Source organism: Andrographis paniculata, unplaced genomic scaffold, assembly GCF_009805555.1.
Source record: "Andrographis paniculata isolate CXL003 unplaced genomic scaffold, ASM980555v1 Contig65END, whole genome shotgun sequence".
NCBI classification, from domain to species: Eukaryota; Viridiplantae; Streptophyta; class Magnoliopsida; order Lamiales; family Acanthaceae; genus Andrographis; species Andrographis paniculata.
This window is the reverse complement of record NW_026137601.1, coordinates 3,583,568-3,607,287: the sequence shown is the minus strand read 5'-3', so window position 1 is coordinate 3,607,287 and position 23,720 is coordinate 3,583,568. Positions and strand designations below refer to the sequence as shown.

At 33.1% G+C, this 23,720-nt stretch overlaps 3 protein-coding genes across 7 annotated transcripts; 2 read left to right on the top strand and 1 right to left on the bottom strand.

The window, feature by feature from the left end:
* Window positions 1-3,868: 3,868 nt before the first annotated feature.
* On the top strand, window positions 3,869-6,550 carry LOC127262124 (aspartyl protease AED3-like). Its single transcript, XM_051290657.1, has 3 exons — window positions 3,869-4,361; window positions 5,248-5,725; window positions 5,861-6,550. Exons 1-3 carry the CDS (start codon window positions 3,885-3,887, stop codon window positions 6,217-6,219), a joined length of 1,314 nt encoding a protein of 437 aa, XP_051146614.1. The 5' UTR covers window positions 3,869-3,884; the 3' UTR covers window positions 6,220-6,550.
* A 5,929-nt stretch (window positions 6,551-12,479) lies between these two features.
* LOC127262123 (PRA1 family protein E-like) lies at window positions 12,480-14,169 on the top strand. 5 transcript variants are annotated; one of them, XM_051290656.1, is made up of 3 exons: window positions 12,480-13,489; window positions 13,650-13,707; window positions 13,935-14,169. In XM_051290656.1, exon 1 carries the CDS (start codon window positions 12,734-12,736, stop codon window positions 13,268-13,270), a length of 537 nt encoding a protein of 178 aa, XP_051146613.1. In that variant the 5' UTR covers window positions 12,480-12,733; the 3' UTR covers window positions 13,271-13,489; window positions 13,650-13,707; window positions 13,935-14,169. The 5 variants fall into 5 exon arrangements, with proteins under 5 accessions (XP_051146613.1, XP_051146612.1, XP_051146611.1 ...); XM_051290655.1 differs by having other exon boundaries at window positions 13,650-13,712; XM_051290654.1 differs by having other exon boundaries at window positions 13,619-13,707.
* Window positions 14,170-14,925: 756 nt separating this feature from the next.
* On the bottom strand, window positions 14,926-17,601 carry LOC127262122 (phosphoglycerate mutase-like protein AT74). The gene is made up of 2 exons (XM_051290650.1): window positions 17,011-17,601; window positions 14,926-15,542 (listed from the first exon to the last, which is right to left on the bottom strand). Exons 1-2 carry the CDS (start codon window positions 17,507-17,509, stop codon window positions 15,109-15,111), a joined length of 933 nt encoding a protein of 310 aa, XP_051146607.1. The 5' UTR covers window positions 17,510-17,601; the 3' UTR covers window positions 14,926-15,108.
* Between the last annotated feature and the right edge of the window lie 6,119 nt (window positions 17,602-23,720).

The window sequence follows — 23,720 nt, the reverse complement described above, 5'->3', positions numbered from 1 at the left end:
GCGAGTTTTTATATTATGTATAAAAAAATAGTTTTTTTTTTTTTAACGAAAGGTAGGTATCTTTTAAATTATTGGAATACTTACAAATATCATTTCATTTGTTTATATAAATCTTTAAGACTATCTCCAACCCACTGCATAATGCAGTTGGTTGGCTGAAAATAGAGGGGTTGGGGTATTTTGTGTATTTTTATAGTTTTTTGGTGTTTTGTATAGTTTTATTTTTTAAAAAGTGATATATAATTTTATTTTTTAAAAATTGATATAAAATTTTATTTTTAAAAAATAATATATAATGTCAAAGGAGCTCCGTTTGATCTCCCAGAAGCGGAAGCGGAATCAGGCGCTCGGCCTCTTGGAATTCTTGAAAGAGGGATCTAGGAGATTGGTTTTGATGCCATCCCAGAGACGACTTAAAAAAGTTATCAATATCGGGATACTCCATCGGCTTCGCCGAATGTCATGGCGAGCTCAACCCCCCTGGCCGTAGGCCAGGCTGTAGCTAGGCCGGGAAGGGCTTCCCGGACCACTAATACAATCTTCGCATTGGCATGCTTCTATCCTTTTGCCCTCCCCCGAATCCTGCTGTTCTTCCAGGGAACCCGTCTTCATCATTCAAACAAATCCGCGATATGTGAGACCCCTGAAAGCGGTCAAAGGCCGGGCTGTGGCCGATTTTTTGGCATTTTATTTTTTAAAAATGATATATAATTTTATTTTTGTAAAAAATAATATATAATTTATTTTTAAAAAAATGATATATAATTTTATAAATAAAATATGAATTATATATTTTTAGTGATAATGTAAAATAAATTAAAGTTATGATGTAATTTATAAATATGAAAAATTATATAAAATAATATAAAAGAAAAATATATAGGGAATATATATTTTTTTAGAGCAAAAATTGAAATTTGTGGTTTGAGTAAAATGACTGTATTTTTTACTGTAAGTGCTGCAAAAATGAAGTAATGGATTAGAGATGACCTAATGAATTATTTTATATTGTTGGTTCTAGCTTTAACATGATTTTGTAGATAATAATAATTTTGATAGCTTTTTAATTAGTTTGTCTTTATGTTTTATTTAAAATATTTTATAAACTGTATTAATAAAATAAAAAATATGAATAAAGAAAATTCACAAAATATATTGAAAGGAAGAGAGTATCTAAACAATTAAATTTAATAATTATTTTTATTTTTTTTAAAAAAAGTACAAATAAATATTAAGCGTCTATGAAATAGAAAATTAGCTCAAAAAATTCATAAAGATAAATACTGGTCACTTAGTTTTTTTTGTAAGTGGATTGATTTCCTAAAACTATTATTTAAAAACATACCATATACATACATAACATAATATATATAGTTTATGACCTATTTTTTTTTTTTTAAAAAAAATTAAAATTCAATATAAAATATTATTTTTTATATTACTAACACGACCATATTTAACACAATGAATAAACCTATAGCGTGTATACTTTGTGAAAATTTTCGACATACTTAAAAAAAAAATTAATATATTATACACTCATTATTTTTATATTATTTGTATAATTGTTATACCTTTCAAACCAAAATATAAAACAAACAAATCTAGTGTTTACTTCAATTTTTTTCCTTTATTTATAATTCATCCGTAATTTAAATAAGTATTTGTTTATTATTTATATGTAAATTTTTTAATATTAGTCTGATATTTATTTATAATTCATCCGTAATTTAAATAAGTATTTGTTTATTATTTATATGTAAATTTTTTAATATTAGTCTGATATTGATATGTAATATAGATTAAAAGAAAAAATTGACAAAAATATTAGTATGATACTATATACAGGTAATGATATTTGTATAATCTATCATAAATTGTAAAAATATTTTTAATATTAGATAAATAGTATAATTACTAAAAATAAAATTAATATTTTGTTATGCTACGGATCAAAATGAAAATATAGATAATTAATTAAGGGACAAGAAGTATTATGTAATTATTATACTCCCTCCGTTCCAAAACTATAGTATGAGTTGTGTTCGGCACAAGATATAAGGAATATTGATATTATATCGGTAGTGGGTAAAAAGTACGGATAAAAGATTTTTTTGCCCTTGAAAATTTATTAGTGTAAAAAGTAGTGGCAATTGAGTAATAATAATGAAAAAAGTAATGGTAGTTTTATAGTGATATGATTATTTATAGAAATGAGACTATTGTTTTGGAACGAACAAAAATAGTAAACATGACTATTGTTTTGGGACAGATGGAGTATTATTTTATAAAAATAAATTATTTTGATCTTACAATATATAATATTCCATCCGTCCACTTTGAAGGTTTACATTTGTTTTTTGTTTAATAATTTTTTAATATTAATTATTATATCAAAACGTAATACAAATTTAAAAAATGACAAAAATGCTTATATTAGTATCTTATAATACTAATAAAAAAATATTTATATAAAAAATTATACAAATATAATGATATTTTAAATGTTAAATACAAAAAGTAATGTAAACTTATTAAGTGGACGGATGGAGTAATATTTATAATTATACATCTTTTTATTTTGAAATACGAAAATTTTGAAAATACTACGAAGAATAATACTTCCTTTCGTCCGTTATGAATTATTGTATATATTTCTCTGTGTAGTAATTATGGATTCCATTATTTTATTATATATTTACTACTTTTTTCATCCTGTAATATTTAGCACATTTTGGTTTAGCAGGAGAATAAAGAAAAATAAATATTTTATTAAAAAAATAAAAAAAGTAAAAAGGTAGGTAGAAGTATTTTGGAAATTTGGCTAGTAATTAAAAAAAATAAATGTAATAAAGTTAGTAACATTATTTGTAAATAAGTGTGTATGAAGTATAATAATTAAATATTAATTTTTTTTACTTTCTAAATGTAATAATTGAATAAATTTAACAGACATGACGAAAAAAGAAAATATAAATAAATTTTGCAGACGAATGATATATTAAAAAATTAAAGATAAAACTATTTTTACACTATTTTTAACTGCAACAAAAGGTAATTATATACTCTCAATTCTATAAAATAGTTTTGTTTACCATTTTTGTCAGTCCTAAAATAATGTCTTATTTCCATAAATACTCGTGTCACCATAAAACTTATCGTACTTTTTCATTATTATTTCACAAATATAAATACTTTTTACACTAATATATTTGAATGACAAAAAAGTCTTTTACTGATATAAATATTTTTTAAATCTCATATTTAACTCAACTAAAACTATAGTTAACTAAAACTATAGTTTTAGAAGAGAGTGAGTATAATAAAGCTGGAAGAAAGAAATATTTAACCCCCAATCGAGCAAGAAAGATCAGATAGCATCTAGAAGTTTTCAAGACATTGTTTACACAACAATTTTGTCATTTTCGTTTTATTTTAATTTTTATAAAGATATCATATTAAATTTTTTTTTCTACAAATATTATACCAAATATTAATTTTTATTATTATTGAAATTTTCAAAACTCGGGGTGTGTTTTTTTTTTTTTATGAGTTTGAAAAAAAATTATTTAAATTTGGTATAAAAATAATATTTTATTTAAAAATGGGGAGGCCATAAAATCGATTAAGAAAATATACTAAACATGATCTTAGATTTCACGGATTCGGCTTCTTTGATTATGCGTGCTTTTGGAGTGGGAAGTGGAAACAACAATAAGTGTGTCCAGTCCACCCAGCAAATTTACCCATACAGCACAGCCCAGACGAGTGCCATCGATGGTCCCACATCTGAAGCGCACAGTACAACCCCAGCTCTCTATAAAAGTACGACCACCCACCCCGCTTCACTCCCACCGCCTCTCCTCCTCTTCTCTCCACTCCCCATGGCCGCCTCTCTCTTACTCATTCCCCTCTCACTCTCTCTCCTCCTCCAATTGGCCTACGGCGCACCAAGCTGTGCTGCACACGATCACACCTCCACCGGCTCCACTCTCCCCCTCTTTCACGTGAACAGCCCGTGCTCCCCCTTCCGGCCGCCGTCGCCCCTCTCATGGCAGGACTCTGTCCTCCAGATGCAGTCGGCCGACCGGTCGAGGCTGCTCTACTTGTCCTCCCTCGCCGTCGCCGGCAGGTCCTTCGTCCCCATCGCCTCCGGCCGGGCGGTCACGCAGAACCCTACCTACATTGTCCGAGCCAGTCTCGGCACGCCGGCGCAGACTCTCCTCGTCGCCATCGACACTAGCAACGACGCCGCCTGGATCCCCTGCTCCGGTTGCCTCGGCTGCTCAGCCACCACTTTTAACTCCGCCAAGTCCGCCACTCTCAAGCCGGTCCGCTGCGGCGCTGCGCAATGTAGCCAGGTGCGTACTGATCTTAACTTACTAAAATCGTGGTTTCCACGCGCCGCCGCGTGAGGATGCCTTCCTGCCTCCTTCCTTCGCAGTAGTTTCAGACTTTCAGTGCAACCCGTGACTTAGAAGAATAATAATAATATAAAGAAATAAATTCGATACATTCTGATATACTATATATATATTTTTTTGTCATTTAGTATAATAAAGAAATTATAGTGCCAGCTATTGCACTCGATCGGCCGATCCCAAAATTAGAAAAACTATGACCATAATACCTTTTTGACTTCTAAGTGCGCCACTTTGTATAATAAATTAAAGGTATATTTTTTTAATATAAATTTTATTTAAATAGAGGTGTTTGATGTAATATCTTATAAATAAAATTATTTGCAATGTTGTCGTTTAAATTTTTAAGTAAAACTTTTAATATTAATATTATAATGCATTTAATAAATAAGCTAAAAATATCAAATTAGTATTATATAAAAATAATGATATTTGTGTAATATATTATAAATTGAAATAATATTTACAGAATAACTTTGTTTTGAAATAAAAGTAAATAGAAAATAATAAACTTTTGGATGGAGGAAGAATTTGATATTGTTTAAACTAAAAAGGTACTATCACATTATAAATTTTCATTCATATGATATTATTTATTTTCTAAAAATTATTACATTAAATATATTTTTCTCTCACAAAATATCAAATCAAATATTAATATTTTATTTTTTACAAACTTTGAAAATTCTAAAAATTACCAAAAAAAAAAAAAAACCTTTATCTAAACAAAACCTTAAATTTTATACTCAGGCCATTTAAATTGTAATTGCATTTTATTTATTTCAATTAACTAATTTTATTGAAATATATATATATATATATAAAGGTAGCAAACCCGAGCTGTGGAGGCAGCACGTGCGGGTTCAACGTGACGTATGGCAGCTCCGCCGTGTCGGCGAGTCTGGTGCAGGACAACATAACCCTAGCCTCCGACACCATCCGCGGCTACACCTTCGGCTGCGTCAACAAGGTCACCGGAGGCAACTCCTTCCCGGCGCAGGGACTGTTAGGTTTGGGGCGCGGCCCGCTGTCCCTGATTTCGCAATCGGCGAATCTCTACGATTCCACCTTCTCCTACTGCCTGCCCAGCTACAAATCCCCAAATTTCTCGGGAACCTTGAGATTGGGGCGGAAGGGGCAGCCACTGACCATCAAGACGACGCGGCTGCTCAGAAATCCGAGGAGATCGTCGTTCTACTATGTCGATCTCGTCGCGATCAGAGTCGGCGCCAGGGTTGTCGACATTCCGGCGACTGCTTTCGCCTTCAATCCCACCACCGGTGCCGGCACCGTCTTCGATTCAGGTCATATTTGTAAAATTAGGGTTAGGGATTTCGATTCGGTTAGGTTAGGTTAGGGTTAGGGTTAGGGTTAATTAATTAAAACTGATTCTGATTTTGTTTTGGATTTGGATTTGTGAACGGCGGCGGCGGCGGCAGGGACGGTGTTCACGACGCTTACGAAGAAGGCGTACACGGCGGTGAGAGACGAGCTGCGGCGGCGGATGGGGAAGGCCGCCGTGTCGCCGTTGGGCGGGTTCGACACGTGCTACAGCGTTCCGATAACGGTGCCGACGATCACGTTCATGTTCTCGGGGATGAACATGACTCTCCCGCAGGACAATTTCATAATCCGGAGCTCCTCCGGCAACACGTCGTGCCTGGCCATGGCGGCAGCCCCTGAAACCGGCGTGAACTCCGGCCTGAATGTGATCGCGAGCTTCCAGCAGCAGAACCACCGCATCCTCATCGACATCCCCAATTCCAAGCTGGGGGTGGCGCGTGAGCAGTGCAGCTAGTAAGAAATCTTTAATGGGTGTGCCGGGGCAGAAATCTGTCACGGATTATCTGCAATGTTTCTTCGTCGTTTTGTGGTGTGGTGTTGTAGCGTAGCAGTTATTTTGCTTGTGGGTCACGGGTAGATGCTGTTCTTGCTGTCTGCTTGCCTGTCCGCCATGGATGCATCTCCACGCGCCTTTCCAGATCCCCTCAAATTGCTACATTTCATTCTTATGTTCAACTAGTTTTGTTTTTGTTTTTTTATTGTCATATGTATAATGTATCTCGATACATTTCAAGAGTACCATTTAATAATAAGAATCCGAATACAAAAATGCTGATTCAGATTCAGATTCAGATGCCAAGAACAGCTTTCTTTCTTCGTCGTTGCCATTTTTATGTTTATTTCGAGGGAATGGTGGTTGCATGGATTATATTGTTAACACGGGCGTTTTTTAGTTCATTATGTGTATAAGTAGCACTTACAGTATTAAGTAACACTACATAGTCTATAATCGGTGGATCCCCTGCTGCCATTAATAGAATTTGATATGAAATCGATGGTTTAAATTAAGTAGGGGTGAGATTATCTTTTATCTAATTCAGATTTTTCTTAGAGCAATAATTGGCAGCACCTTTCTGTTGTTGTTAATGCCATTGCTTTTGTCTCTCGGACACCACCGTTGTCCCACCGGTGATCTTCATTCTTTGAGAGAGTATGCGGGCTTGGTTGATGGGTGAAAAGCCAGTGATTGTGAATGACAGATTGTTTGTGTTGAACAATGCAACGATGGGTGGCAGCTTGTCGTTTAGTAATATGGGAGGATTGAGCGGAAAACGGTGACGATGGTGGAAGAATGGTAGTGATGATGATCGGAAGTACAGTGGGAAAGTCTGTGCAGACAACTGATATTGTGTTAAATAATACTACTTCCGTCCAGCTCTAAGGTCGTATTTACTTTTTGCATATTGATCTTTGAATATTAATTATTATATCAAAACTGTATAAAAAAAAATTATACAAATATAAGGATATTCTTAATGTTAAATACAATGACATGAAACGTAAATGTGACCTTAGAGGCGGATGAAGGGATTATATTATAAAATGATCCCTGATGCACATGCGAATGTTAAAATCAATGAAATACAATACCGATTTATTTTAGTTAACAATAATCTGAGTATTTTTGTATAATAATTAGTGCTGAATTTTTCTTGCATATTAATCATAACTACAAATTCCTTTTATATGTATACTCACAATAAAAAAATGTAAACATCATCTGGTTTGTGAATTCTATTGTATGTCAATAAATGAATTTTGTTTATATTGAATGTTGAAAAATGTAAAACAATATGTTGTTTGTTGAATAATAAAATATTGACATTAGTTTTGTATCGGGTTATATAATATAGTATGAAATACTTTTCTCATGCACGCAAATGCTAAATTTAACTGAATGAGATGATAATTTATTTTAATGAACAATAATTTGAGTATTTTTATATAACAGTGAATGATGAATTTTTATTTTTATTTTTATTTTTACTTTTTTGCATTTTAATCGTGATTGCAAACCCTATTATGTGCATACTCACAATAGAAATTGTAAAGTTTTGTTAATTTCATTGTATGTCAATAAAATGATCATGTTTATATCAGATACTGAAAAATGTCAAATAATATGTTATATTGAATATTAAAATGCTATCACATATTTTAGAGAATGTTGAATTTTGTATCGGGTTATATAATATAGTATGAAATGTTTCTCATGCACATATAAATATTAAATTCAACTGAACAAGATGCTAACTGACAGACCAACTATTGATCATCGCCTTGGTAAGCTATTTCCTCACCATTTATTTTAATTGACAGTAATTTGATATTTTGATACAAAAACGATCGCTACTACATATTATCGAGATTCTCAACATATGCAAATTATATCATAATAGTTTGGTCGTTCTCTAGATCTTGAAAACTTATTAAAACAATCAGGTCGTCGAGCGAAGGAGATGAAGTATCTAAAACTTCAATTTTTTCAAAGTCTCGGTTTCTTTTTTAGAAGTTTTTGGATTAATTTTTGTAATACAATCACAATCAATCAACATGATCCTAAACCTTGACTATCAACACTAATCTATATTAATATAATTCAAATACAATATACAAACTCACGTACAATACATGATAATAGTTCATGCAACCCTTCGTCATTAAAATTATGCTTATTTGGCTGAGTACGGATTTTTATTTTTTATTATTATTTTTTTTTTAAAAAAAGAGTAAAATAGAACATCTTCCTTTTATAAAAGAAAAAGTTTAAAAAATTGGTATCCTTTTACTAAAAACTAAAATAAGAATATTTTTGGATGACACAAAAAAAAAAATGCTACAGTTTTGTATCGGATTGTATAATATAATATAAAATTACATAAAAAGTGAAACATTACTATGGCTTGTTTGTTTGTATTTCCATGAATTTAAGATTTTTTTGTCTATTTATCTTTCACATTTACTAATAAAATTATAATCAAATTATTATTAAAAAGTTAAAACACATATAAAGTACAAAATACAAAATAACACACCCAAATTTTTAAATTGATCAAACACGGCCTTATGACGATTGAATTAATATTAAATTTGTCGGTTAATAATAATAACGTGTTTAGGAATGGCAGTATGGCGGGTTGAGGACGGATTCTCAAGGCCCAGCGACCCGACCTACTAGAAAATGTTAGGCCTCAGTAGCCGCCCCGCCCCACTTTAGTCGACCTAAAGACCTGCCCCACCCTGAATCCATCGGGTTCGGGCCGGTGCCAACCCAAAAAGTTACCAAGACGAGTCATCTTGAGACTAGGATCACAAGAACCGAGACCTCAAAATTAAGACAACATATAATTATGAAAGAATCTTAAATTACCTTAGTCTATATTACGTTTTATTTTAGATTTTCTTATTCCATGTTTAGTATTTCCTTGTATTTGTTACCTTGTGTAGGTATTTTTATGTTTAGAGTTTTCTTTTACTTTATTTTCTTTTATTGGATATTTCTTTTTCTTTTGTTCTTACCGCCTCTACCGTAATATAGTAGAGTGAATCTTGAATAAAATTTTATTGTTCTCTCACAATATTTGTCTAGTGTTGTGATGTAATTTCCTTCCATTCAGATATTTCAAATTGGGTCTTTGGAGTGATTACATCGGTTCGTGGCTTCTAATCCTTTGGAGTGAGATTTAGCTTATTGTTTGTGTTTTAGCCTATGGTTTTGATTTCAAGTCCGATACTTATTTTCGTGGTTAGTTATCATCTCGATCCATTCACATTCTCTGCAGTATTTTTTAGTCTTCATTCTTCTTCCTTTTTTTTTTTCAGCTATATTCTGAACCATTGGCTCTATTGAACTTTGTGGCTAAAGAAATTATTTCAAGCATAATTATATACGGTCGGGCCGTGTCACTCACAGTGCAAGAGGACATGGTCTATCATCTCCAATGACGAATGGCTTAAAGGACAGCTTGCTTGACTCGCATCCAGGACACCTCTTCTTCTTAATGCATCTCGGACTGAAATATCTTGATTAATAACCAACAAACCAAACATAGAAACTTAGGAAGGGCTGTCAATTTCCATAATCTTTCGGCGACTAGATCCTACAGTGCATTCCTTTGCTCGGCAACCTCAGCTGAATATACATCATCTGAAGTTCCAAAACAAATAATTTGGTCTTCCACATCGAATTTTCGGCAGCAAGAATTGATGGTTCCGATGAACGATTCCCAAACTCGAGTTTTCCAATCGAATGAAATTCTTCTGAGATGCACATTCCATTCCAAACCCATCTTTTCTATATCCACTCTCCAATTATTTTACCATCCCCCTCCCTATGTTGATCAATAAAGAAACAAATCTTGCAAAAATGATCTTTATAGCTTACTCTCCCACCCGCACATCTTCTCAAAATTTTGTCTTCTTTTCATGCCATCAAAATTTTCAATTCAAACTCTGAATTTTGTTCTTGTTCAAAGCAGACCCACTCTTTTTCAATCCAAAGAAAAAAAAATAGAGTGTCTGCGTATTATAAATGACTTATTTGGACACCAGATCGCCCAACTTAGAACATTCAAAACTTCTGCTACCAACAAGAATAAGTACGCTCGTAAGGGAGCCATTAATTAGGATTGCAGTAGGAGAGGATGAGATACATTTCATAATCCAATATCTCCAGACTACGAATCAGACGCTTTAGATATATCCACCTTAATAACGAAGCCCTTTAAACCTGCCTTCCTTGCTGCTTGGATTGTTTCAAATGCAACCAAGATACCATCCAGAACTCGATGCCCTTTAATGAAAGCAAGTTTTTGGTGACCGATAATGTCATCTACAACTCCCCTAATACCAAGACTCGACATTATATCTTTGCTATACTTTTATATTCACACCCAAGTAAACTAAGAGACCGATAGTGGTAAAAAACTTTGGACATGATTTTTTTGGAAACGGAATAATAAATGCCGCTCCAAATACCTTATGCATGGAGTTGGAATTCTGAAAATTCTATGGCAAAATTGTTCAAGAAAACTCATATTAAAGCCATCCGGCCCTAGATCGAGCTTTATATCTTTGGGCATCCAATAAAGGTTTCAAGACAATTCTTCCCACAGTTACCTTGATCCTTGGAAAATATAGGTAGAAATATTGGTGAGCCGGCTCTTTGATCGCCAGTAGGCCTTCCCAATAATTTTCATTCCACCGAATATTATTCGAGATATGGTTCTTGGTTTGTCATATTTTAGTGCATGGAGAGGTGGAAATGTCTTGTAGTCCTATCTTCATATCATGTGATTTTTGGCGCCACACACTTTCTTCATTCATATATGTGATTTTTTCTCCCAAAAGATTGCACATCAAGTTGAAGATCTCTGAGCCTGTTTACAATTCATTTTTATAAAACTTTCACCTTCTTCTCACATTCGAAAATATCCTTTTTTTTAGAAATCGATCAAGTCTTTACTTCCCGACCATGTAAATCTCTTTCCCGCCATTGGAAGGCCTCAAGAATCAATGATTTCATTGATCGAGAATCGCCCAAATTGCTCCACCTTTCCTCCTCTATGAGTGTCGCATTAAAATCGCCACCATCCGACACTTGATCCAATAATTCTTTTTTATCCCGTGGTAGTTTACACTCACTAGGATTATTTGGGGCTTACATATTCATAAGATTCACCATCTCCCTTTAACCACACAAATCGAGGATCAACTAGCTCCACCTCTAACTTAGTTGAAGAAAGAATCCGACAGCAAAGAAGACTACCATAAGCACTATCCCACGAGGCCCCACCCGACCTTTTCAATATAGTGATAGGATAATTTTAACGGACGGGACAAAAACAAATAAGAATAAATTTGACAGACTGGGAGGGAGAAGGAGTATATAAGTTGAGTAGACAAATGTAAAGTAAAGGTAGTGTCCCGTGGTGTAGGGGTTAGACTTGTGATCCTGAGGTAGTTTTCGCAAAATTTTTTCTTTAAAAATATCAAATCAATTTTTTATATTATACTAAAAATAAATTTTACAATTAAAACATTATATCAATTCTTATTTATATCACATCATATAATTATTCAAATTCAAATGTTTTACTATTCAAATCTCAATCTAAAATACTAACCCTCAAACAAACACACCTCTATGTGACTTTTTCGTTGGGGTTGGAATTCCCATGTCATTAAAAATAATAATAATAATAATAATAATAATGTAATGCAAGGGTATGAAAAAAGATACTAAGATATTTAAAAAATATAATGATATGTTTGTTTTTATTTGTTAAAATATGAATAATAAAATTATAAATATAAAAAATTATTTATTATAAATAGATTGTGCATAAATTTAACATAAACAAAGAAACCTCAACCACAATTATAGCTGAACGAGAGTATAATTTCATATTAATTTGTCTTCTATAACACTGTTCTTGGATAATTTTTAAATAAAAACAAAAATTGTCTTATATAATACTGTTCTTCGATAATTTTTAAATAAAAACAAAATTGTGTGTTTGATTTTTATTTGAAATTAAATATTTGATTTAAATTTTAATATAAATAGTTTTTAAATTTTAATGTAATACTTTTATTTTAAAAATATATTAAAATGTGCTTTAAAAAAATAAAAAGAAAATATTAAAAAAAAAATTATAGTTGTAAAATATATAGTTCTATATTCTTTTCCACAAAAAAAAAAAAAAAAAAAAAGAAAAAAGAAAATGAAAAAGAAAGCGGTGCTTCTTAATTCCCAATCAGCAGCGGCAACCGCCTTCGCAAACCTGTTTGATGCTTAAATCTCGTCGACGCCGGCCATTGTTCTCCGATTCCGATTCCGATTCCAATTCCGATTCGAGGTTATTCTATTGCTACTGTGTATGTTAACTACTCTTACAGTACAATCGCTGCTTAACTCCTTCCGCTAAAGTTCCTCTCCTCTCCTCTCCTCTCCGTCCGTGGCGGCGATGCGTTCGAATCCACCGCCTCCGGCTCCTTACGGATCGGCGAAGCCGCCTCTAGTCTCCCGCGCCCGTTCTCTGTACGCCGCCCGGCGTCCATGGCGGTCTTTCTTCGACATCTCCGCCTTCTCCCTCCCTTTCGGCTACGCGGAGGCTATGTCACGAATCCGCCGCAACGTCAACCATTTCCGCGTCAATTACGCGCTGATTGTGCTGGTTATCCTCTTCTGCAGTCTCGTTTACCACCCTGTCTCCATGATTGTCTTTCTGGTTGCGTTCGCCGCCTGGCTCTCTCTCTATTTCTGCCGCGACCGTCCGATCGTACTATTGGGGAGAAGCGTCGACGACCGGGTTGTTTTGGTGGTGTTGAGCTTGCTTACAGTGGTTGCATTGGTGTTTACGCATGTCGGAGTGAATGTCCTGGTGGCGTTGGTTATTGGAGTGGTTCTGGTTGGTGTTCACGCCTCCTTTAGGGGGACGGATGATCTGTTCTTGGATGAAAGTGAAGCTGTTGAGGGAGGATTGCTCTCGGTTGTGCGTTGATTTGAAATCTTCCCATTCGTTTAGGGTTAGGGTTAGGGTTAGGATTTGTGAATCAATCTTGATTTTGATGATTTCTTGGTCGATTGCTGCCTCTCTTTCTAATATTTCTTGAAATCCATTCAGATTTGCTTTGTGGCAGAATTCCTGTCCACTGCATTGCTGTGTTTTTTAGCATTAGAAATGAAGAAATACAAAAATGCTTTGGGCATGGCTTTAAAGGTTAGTCACTGTTTCCTGGTTCTGAATCTCATATACATGATGATGGACAATTGTGTTTTCTAGCTGCTAAATTCATTAATCTCTGATTTTCCTTAGCTATAAGTTTCTCCATATGATTCTTGTGTGTAGTGCAATGTCTTGATCCTGGTCTGTTCATCAGAATGAATTAATTGCATCAGGATTCAGACATAAAGAATGCTTTGGACATGGCTTTAAAGGTAAGGTGAGCCATTGTTTTCCTTGTTCATCTGCTGCCAAATTCACTTATTTAAGAACTGCCCTTTAGCAATAACTACTTACTTATTCATCCGTATGGTTCTTGTGACTTGTGATAGCTTTTGGTTTATCTATTGTGAGAATTCCTTGATTATAGACATCATCTGTATATCCATTCGACCCAGCCCTGTGTTTTCAGAATCAATCTATCTAATAATCTTTCTTGTAGGACCGATGATATTCAGGGGACTTTCGGGGCTTCTCTTTGTGTAATTTTGTGTTACCCCTTCCCTTTCTTGAGATCTCTGGTTGTTGCAACTATTGAAGAAAACTTCCAAACAATGTTTTCAAAAGCAAAAGCATTCTTACTCTCGATTCTTCTTTTTACCGCAGAAGATGTGATTCCCCTCCTTTCAACATTTTTTTTATTTTTTAAATATATAGTAAAATTTTTGTATTTTTCATCAATATTGAGTTATTTAGGGTGTGTTTGGTTGGGAGTTTTGATTTTGAGTTGGGATTTGAACATAAAAATTTTGAATTGGAATAATTGTATTATGTGATATAAATAGGTGTTAATGTGATGTTTTGAATGTAAAATTGATTCTTAGTATAATATATCAAATAGAAAATAGATGTTTGATTCGATAATTTTTTGAAAAAAAAAATTAATAAATAATAAATTTTGGGGAAAATCCTCGAAGAAGGTAACGAATTATACTATTACCTACAAATGAAAGTACATGTACCTACAATACATAATAATAGTAGTTCATATGTTCTATATATGGGTTGGCAACGGCTAAGGTGAATATATGTCTTGCTAATTGAATATAAATTATATTATTTGTATTCAAGTATAAGATTATTTTAATATATTCTAAATTATTTTTTCCATATAATGTTAAATGAACGTTAATTTTGTGATTTTTGTATTTATATATCCTAATTTATTATAAATTATGTTTTATTTGTATATAAGTATAAGGATTCTAGTGTGTTTATTTGGAGAATTGGATTGGATTTACACTATTCATCCAATCTTTTCCCCTAAAAAAATATCAAATTAAACACGTATTTTTATTTTTTATATTATACTAAAAATTAATTTTACATTAAAAACATCACATCAACACCTATTTATTAGGTCATACAACTATTCAAAGTCAAAATTTTTACTATTCAAAATATAAACCCCCAAACAAACACACCCATAAATATTCTAAATATGTTCACCATATAATGCTATAACTGTTAAGTTAACCATATATTGGATATAACATTACAATACGGTGATTGAAATTAATTAACATTATAGCAAAAGCAATAGTCATGTATATATCTCCAAAACATACTCTACTACTATTATATGTCACAAACAAAATACACAAGATTAGATTACCTTAGGAACAAGAAATCAACATCTTTTCTCCATCATCAGAGCCATCTTCTTCTTGATCTGAATCGGACTCGGCAAACTGGTCGAAAAATGTGTCAAGGTACCAGGGGCAGTTCTCGTTCCAATCGCCTCGATTGGCGCTGGCTCGCCAGCGTTGTTCTGCTATCATCTCTGCCGACAGCCCCCATTCTTGCATTTTTTCATCAGTGTGATGGACTGCTAGACTGTACTCACCCCCCATCCCCAGCTGCATCACTTGAAACTCGCAGTTCCCGATGTTGTTCAAATGCTCGAATTGTTCGACTGTCCATTTGAACCACTTCATGAGAAAAACACGGATCGCTAGCCCGTGGGATATGATCACAAGATTCAGGGCATCAGATGGGTTGCGATGAAGCCGGTTCATGTCTATGTCCCTCCATAAAGATTCAAGAAAACCTGCGACCGAAAAGAAATTTAAGTCCGCATAAATATATAAATTTTGGTTGATCTAATCTAGTCGATCACATGCTCTTCAAATTAGAAACTAAACACCGAATACAACAACTCAAGCCTGTCGGGGTGGTGTGTTTACTTGTGATGTTTTTCTCCTGATTTTACTATTTCAACTTTTTTTTTCCTCTAAAAGCATCAAATCGAACACTCAATTTTTATTTATTTTATTACACTAAAATCTAAATATCACATCATCACATATTTATATCACATCAAATAACTATTTCAATTCAAAATTTTACAATTCAAACTCAAAACCCAAAACTAAAACCTCACGAGTAAACAAACTTGATTTCCAAGATTTGTTGTGTTCTTCCATGCCAAAAATAAGTAGCAAGCAACATTACCCAACAAATAAATGTCATTCGATACACATATGCAATAAAAATCAACAATTCAAACACACACACAAAAAAAAAAAAAAAAAAAAAAAAACCATTCAAAATTAAAACACACTTAAAATAATAGACGCTAAACAAACAAATCTTTACACCAACGCTTGAATCTGCTTTCAATTGCTGATAGCTTCAGCATTTCATTTCTCAATTCTACCAATGAAGATTGCTTGAGGTGAAACTGACGGGTTGTTTTCAAATAAGTATTTTCGCAAGCTCTTGAATAACAACCTTTTAATAAGATTTGTGGATTTATTCTATGGCTATATTGAACATTGATTCAAGCTCATCACTGCCCTTAAGCATTATACATACACAATGCATCATATATCCAACAACCATGTTTGACACATCTTTCCTATTTTGAACTTTGTTTCAGGAGATTCCAGTACAAAAGCATCTAGCTAACAATATTCCTCTACAACTTAAATTTGGATCAATTTCAAAGAACTTAAGGTGAGAAGAAAGTGTAGTTATTGAAACAACTATAATCAAAATAATAGGAGGCAATCTCCAAGTGATTTCATATTCTAGTGTTGGATCAAATTAGAGTAGTGCTTCGACTGAGTAGGCTAACGGCTACGGCTTCAAGAGGTGATATGAAAATAGTATGATTCTGTGCTATGAGATAAAAGCAGCAGATTGGCGTTAATTGCAGAGACAACAAGTTTCTGAACAACTTTTCAAACGACTCCATTGATTTTTAGATTTGCCTAAACTATTGAGAGAATTTCTGCCTTGGAAGAACAATGTGAATCCAATAGAAATGGTTTTGTGCTAATTTTCAATCTCCAGAACAAAACCTAGGAATATTAGATAAGCCTTTAAATGAATATGATCTTCTACAGTTTCAATCACAACTTACAGGCACTAAACTGTGTGTCTTTCATTCTGGACGAAGTTGAATCAGTTGAACAACAAAGAAATCAACAAATATAAAGAACAGCAGGAATTGTTGGAGAATAATTAGCGTGAATACGATGACGATGATGCGAGGGAGAAAACAGAGTACGTACTTGAAACGCGGTCAAAAACGTCGGCAGCGGATTCTCCTTCCGGAAACCGATAGAAGAATCGGCCGAACCTCTCCCTGGTCTCCTTGATGACTTTCATCCGCTCGGCGACCTGAAAATTGCCGAAATCCTGTTCCCTGACTCGACATTCCTCCCTAACTCCAATCACCTTGTTCTTCGGAAAGGCTCGCCCGATCTCGCGGAGCGTGGAACGCGTCCTGACGTACGGCGAAACATAAAAGTAGACCTTCCAGTCGGAGGAAGCGCCTTCGTCGGACACGACGCGGCAGATCTGAGAGCCGGCGAGTTTGGCCTGGTCGATCCCGAGCGGCGTCAGAGGTATCTTGTTGTCCGGAGTAGTGGAGTAGGCACTGCCGTCGACGTTGCCGGCGCTCTCGCCGTGGCGCACGAGGATTATACGCTTTGGGAGGACTCGCCGCTTCGGGCTTGGGCTTGCCACCAGGCCCGGCCCGGAACTCGGTTCACGCACTCCATCAGGCATATTCTTTCCTTGTACGATGGCTATTGTTTATATATACTACGCGATGGTGGTTTTATTATTTAGGAATGGCTGGCTGGCTGTTGGTTTTTGGAATTAGTATAACCGTATGTATGTATGTTGTAACTGTGCGTATATATATATACACATTTAGGTTTGCTGTGGACGCGTTTGCTTGCTCGTGCCCTCATACGCCCACCTGTATTTGACCTTCAATTAAAATAATATTAATTCAATTCATCATAAAAAATAAAAATAAAAATAAAAATAAACCAATATTGTTTTTAATTTGAAATATTTAAAAAATTATATAAAATTTTGCTTATTACCATAATAAATAGTATAAGATAAATATAATTGTTGCAGTTACATGCTAATCCAATCTAAAAAAAATATAAAATTTTGTTTATTACCATAATAATATAATATAAATATAATGATTAGCATGCATCCGCAAAATGCTGAATTGTTACAGATCGCAATTAATATACATTGTAAAATTATTATTTCATAAGATCAATTTAAAAAATACGGTTATTCGAGAACATAGTCAAACTTTTTTTTTATTCTTTTAGTTATATATTCTAGTATTTTAATAATGTTTTGCTAACATATACTTCATCCGTCCAGTCATAAAGTATACATATTTTTATTTTGGGACGTCCAATTACAAAGTAATTATTTCATTAGATACCCCATTTTTTCACAAATATTCCTACTTTACATCACATCATTACTTTTATACCAAAAAAATAAAAGGAAAAATGTCATTTTACTACTTTTACCTACCCACTATAATTAAAATACTATTAATCCTTAATTTTCGCACAAAAAGTAATTTTATACTTTCAGCTTGGACGGAGGGAGTATTTTTTATTGTTTTATACATTGCATGTGTTTGTTAATCAATGCATTAGATATTGCTTGTCCATGTGTTTCATTTTGCTAATGTATTTTTAAAAATTAAAATAAAATAATAATTTATTTTGGCGTTAACGTATTTAACACTTTTTATTACTCAAATAATAATTATATTTTCCTCCGTCGTGCGAGGGATGAACCCTTTTATTATGGACACAGTTTTTTAGGTAGTGTAGATTAGTAAGTTATTAATAATAAGTTATGATATTAGTTTAGTATTATTTTTTATATGAATAATATTATTGGTATTTTAAAAATTTTAAAATTATATCTTGAAAAAATACATGCAATATGAATATCATTTTGTAGATAATAAAATTTTATATAATACAAATAAATAAAAAAAATAACTTATTTTTATTTATTTATTATTATCATAAATTAGTTTTATAAAAAATAAGAAGTTTTAAATATAGATAAAAAAAAATTATGGTAATTGAGAAAATATAGAATAAAGAAATTTTGAGTGAAATGGGTCAACTGTGGTGGAACGGAGGGGAGTATATGCTAACTTGTTCATTAAATTTTTGTTCATATACTTTTTCTATTGTTTTATAGAGTATATTTCTATAGTTTGCTAACTTACGTATTGAATATTTCTTATTCATTCGTTTTAATTTGTTCTCAAGACATTGTTTTTAACACAGTTTTAATTTCTTATTTAACACTTATTCTTTTGTTCAAATAATAATTATATGTGCTAACTTATTAAGTAAATTTTTCCTAAAATATAACTATAACAAGAAATGTTGTCTTAACTAAAAGTACTAATTGCATATATTTAGGGTGTGTTTGTTTGAGGAATTTTGTGGAATTTTTATTATTCTCACAAACTTTTTCCTCAAAAAACATCAAATCAAATTTTTATTTTTCGTTTTTTATATTATACTAAAAATCAATTTTATGTTTAAAACATAACATCAATTCTTATTTATATCACATCATACAACTATTCAAATTCAAAACTTTTACTATTCAAATCGCAACTCAAAATCCATACACACCCTAATGTATTAATTAAGCTAACCAATACTGTGAACCATAATTCCTCTCTATATATTTTTAGAATTTTTAACATTAACAATATTTTAAAAAAAAAAAAAATCTTTCATAAAAGTATAAGAAAATTACATTGAATATTTTATTTTTTTATTTTTAATTTGTTAAAAATTACAAACTTTCAAAATTTCTTTCTAAACAGAACCTAAAATTTTCTTTTATTTTTACTAAAATAATTATATATAAATATCTTTTGTATCTATTTTGATGATATTAGTACAGATTTCTTATTTTTGTATTTGATATCTCCGCTCGGCTCTTAGGTTACATTTACTTTTTTCGCGTTGATCTTTGAATATTAATTATTATATTAAAACGTAGTACAAATTTTAAAAAAAAATACAAAAATATTTCAATCGGTGTCTTATAATACTAATAGAATGACATTTATACAAAAAATTATACAAATATAAAAATATTTTTATTGTTAAATACAATGATGCAAAAGGTAAATGTGACCCTTAGAAGCAGACAAAGGAAATATGATTTTCAATCAATAGTAGAAAAATACTTTCGAATGAAAGCGAAAAAGCGGGACAATGGATGACGAGTTATATGATGACGACAACAAAGAAAAAACATATGAAAAAAAAATGACTGAAAGAATATTTTTGAATGTCAAATGAAAAATAACAAGGTGATATATCTATTTTCTCTAATTCTTGACATGACATTCAAATAGAGAAAGATAAATGATTTGTTTTTTAATTCTAAATATTTGGATCAAACAAATAAGGTAACTATATTTATTTTTATATCATCATTTTTCTATATCAAATATATCTTACATTGATCGTTATTTAAATATAAAAAAATTTAAAAAGAATTGCGGAGGAATCAATGCAGCGAAGATGACAGTTAAAATGGCGGATCAGCCCCGAAGTGAATATTACATGGCTTAAATACGAGAATGAGATATCCCAAGAATTTTGAAATCTAAAGGATAGATGCTAGCCCAATGGAAAAAATAATGAGTCATATGTTGAGCCAAAAGAAATATTAGAGGAGAAAAAACCCAAAATGTCCAAGTGGAAAAAAAGATCTAAATCAACATTTAATGAGGGTGACACTGGTTCAATAGAGATTGAGGAGCCTATTTTGTGGAAGGAAGAGCACACAGGGGCTGACGAATTAGTTAAGGATGTGGAGGTTATAACCCATGTTACCAAGTAGTGGTGGAATTTGAAGGCTAGATCATTAAAGACACAAGTTATAGGAGTTATGATGTCTTAATGATATCCAATAATAATGAAGGTTGTGAGCAACTAATGAAGTGATATTGCAAACTTTATGGAGCTCATTTTGTGGGAAAAAAAAATAAAAAATTGTAGGCTAACTGATTATTGCATGAGAAGGTAGCATATTCGGTGGTTACCAAGTGATGAAAAAGAAATTAAGTGATAAATCATTAAATGATTTTAGGGGTTACAACCGTTACCAAGTTGTGGGTTATTTTTAAGTAGTATATCATTAAAGAAGCTTGGAGGTTATATAAGTTACATGTGCTTTGAATGATCTCTAAATGATATTGGTAGTTATGAAAAATTAATAAATTGGAGTTACAAAGTTCCTTAGTGGTATAAAAGCCAAAGGAGAACTGAAAGAAGGGTATGATCAATTCAACAACACAACTCCCGGAGTTTATCACACTTATTTTTATTTTCCTTTACTTTTTTTGAATTTTTGTTTTCTTGTCGTTTATTTTTTCTTTCAATTGTTTTATATTTTTTATATTTTCGTTTAGCTTTAATTCAATTCTACTTGTACTTTTCAATTTATTTATCTAATTTTAATAAAATTTTAATTTTTAAATTTGAATTCGAGTTCATTTTCTTCAATAGATTTTTCGCTAGTTTTATTTTTTACAGACACAAAGCATTCTATCATTGGAACTTTCTGGAATATCCTAGGGAATCCTTCACCTATTTTTCAACCGGTTTTCTTAAGCCGTTACAAAAGTTGAGTATTCAAACTTTTAGATACAACAAATTGGCACGCTTGGTGGGACCACGATCATTTTGTGTCTCACTATCGAATACATTTGATGAATCAACAATTAAAAGCAATCATGCTTCCAAAAAGCATTGGTGTTGCCAAAGAATAAGGTCGGAACGAGAATTTTCCACATGATAGTGATTCAGTATTGGGGGATTCCACATCCCAATTAGAAGAAATGATCGAAAATTTGGTTCTAGACCTATAAACATATTTAGGGGGTATACTCGGGACGAACTTCAGTCATCCATTCATGATTTCGCCCTTTTGGTTTCCGAATACATTGTGGATGCTATAGGGACGACTATTAAAAATGAGAGTTGGTTCCAGAATGAAGAAGCTCGGAAAAGAATAGCCCCTATAGAAGAAGTCTTATGAATTATGGAGCACCATCAGTTCAACCACATCTAGACCAAAATCTACCTAGAGAAAATGAAAATTCCTCAAGTTGGAAAGGCCGGATTATCTGTAAATATGGATGCTCGAGCTTTCCAATCTACTAGGGGGCAAGTTGATCATATAATCCGGCCAGAGAACTAGCATTCCTCAACTTGAAGTGGCCGGATCATCCACAAATTTTCCCCGTTAAACCATCCAATTCGCTTGGGGGCAGGGTGGATTTACACGGTTGAGAGACAAAGTATTTTTGGCGGAAATACATTGCTAATATTCCCACCAGGGCCATGGGGGAATTGGACGTCGTGCATTGAACAATTCACCTTTCTCCCCATATACTATGGAGTTCCATAAAGTTTGTACACTTAGATTCCGTTGATCTACCCTTCAGCAAGAGGGCAAATGACTGTGGAATGAGTGACAACTGCAGCGGCTCCATATGTACCACCACTGAGCGCATTTAAAAATTATAGCTCAAATCCAGCGCTGCATATTTTGAAAGATCAGCCGATTCCAGATAATCGTCCAATCAGAGTACCAGCAACGGAATCACACGAAGTCCCACGACCGCAGTTGCTAGTAAATGAGTCAGTAAATCAACTTCTGTCACTACCAGTAGAAAAATTGCAGCATCCAACAGGTAGTAGATATCATCTCTAAGTGTTCCCTTTACGTGGGAGGATCGTTCTATTGCGAAAATAGTCAAACAAATGCCACCGATGGCCATTCCTAGGGGGTTACGACCACGGCAGCCCATTAGGGAGCCTTTCCATTAGATTCCATCAGCTCTAATAAAAACTTTGTACATCCAGTAGGTAGAAAATATGTTTATCTAAGTTTTCTGCTCATGCGCGAAGACTGTCTGGTTGTAGATTTACTTCAGAAAAAATTCCACCATATCAGGAGCAACATGAGGACATACAAATAAATCTATCCATAGATTATGATGCCTTGGCGGAAACAGTTCATAGAATGTATGGTGATCTTCCAACGATGCCCGCAAGACTGAAGTACCAATGAACTTTGTCGGACTGAATTCCAAATTTTTCAAAAGAATTCCAAATCAACCTTCGAGCATTTACGGCTCAATGTGATAGAGGTTTCGGGACCAATGAATGGTACAAATTGCAATTTTTTTCATCACTAACTGACCAACTTTTAGTTGGTACGCCTCGCTGGGTCCTAATTCATTGCAAACTTGGACCGAGTTGGATAATGCATTTCATTAGCATTTTCATAGTTCTCTTCCCGAGACAACTATCACAAAGCTCCTCACCTTGCGGCAAAGACGGGATGATCATGTGGAGGATATTTTGGAGCGATTCCGAAATGCAAAAGGATGGTGCAACTTGAAATATTTTAAGGATCAAGTTGTAAGCGTTGCTATTGATAGTATGCACACTTAATTACAAGAAATAAATTTGTCTTTTATGAACATTCCGATCTTCGGACGTTGACTTCTAAGGCCATTAGAGATGAAAAAAACCTTTTGAAAATTCAAGAAGCTAAGAGGCAAAGGTATCCTATAGTCCCAGATGAAGAGGGTGGCTCAGATCTTGAAAATGGCCAAGAAGGCCACCTTAAGCTAATATTCATTAATTTTATTGGAATACGGCCGGACCAAATCCAAGCACAAGCCTTATCGATACTAAAAAGGATTTAAAAGCCACCTTGGAAGGTTACACTCGCGAGGATCAAGTTGGCCACGAGGCCGCTAAAGAAAATTTTAGTAGGGGATTGATTTCTCACATATACGCTCCCAGAACCTCAGTTTCTTTTTGGACCCACACCTACACATGAATTTGTTGTCACATCGTAGTACACTTTTATCAACTCCACATCC

What these genes read in the sequence shown, in the direction of transcription:
- LOC127262124 (XM_051290657.1), top strand. Translation starts at nt 3,885, where the DNA reads ATGGCCGCCTCTCTCTTACTCATTCCCCTCTCACTCTCTCTCCTCCTC. An exon ending in GCGCTGCGCAATGTAGCCAG is followed by an intron (nt 4,362 to 5,247) that starts GTGCGTACTGAT and finishes ATATATATAAAG; the next exon opens with GTAGCAAACCCGAGCTGTGG. An exon ending in CGGCACCGTCTTCGATTCAG is followed by an intron (nt 5,726 to 5,860) that starts GTCATATTTGTA and finishes CGGCGGCGGCAG; the next exon opens with GGACGGTGTTCACGACGCTT.
- LOC127262123 (XM_051290656.1), top strand. Translation starts at nt 12,734, where the DNA reads ATGCGTTCGAATCCACCGCCTCCGGCTCCTTACGGATCGGCGAAGCCG.
- LOC127262122 (XM_051290650.1), bottom strand. Translation starts at nt 17,509, where the DNA reads ATGCCTGATGGAGTGCGTGAACCGAGTTCCGGGCCGGGCCTGGTGGCA. An exon ending in CGTTTTTGACCGCGTTTCAA is followed by an intron (nt 15,543 to 17,010) that starts GTACGTACTCTG and finishes TTTCGGTCGCAG; the next exon opens with GTTTTCTTGAATCTTTATGG.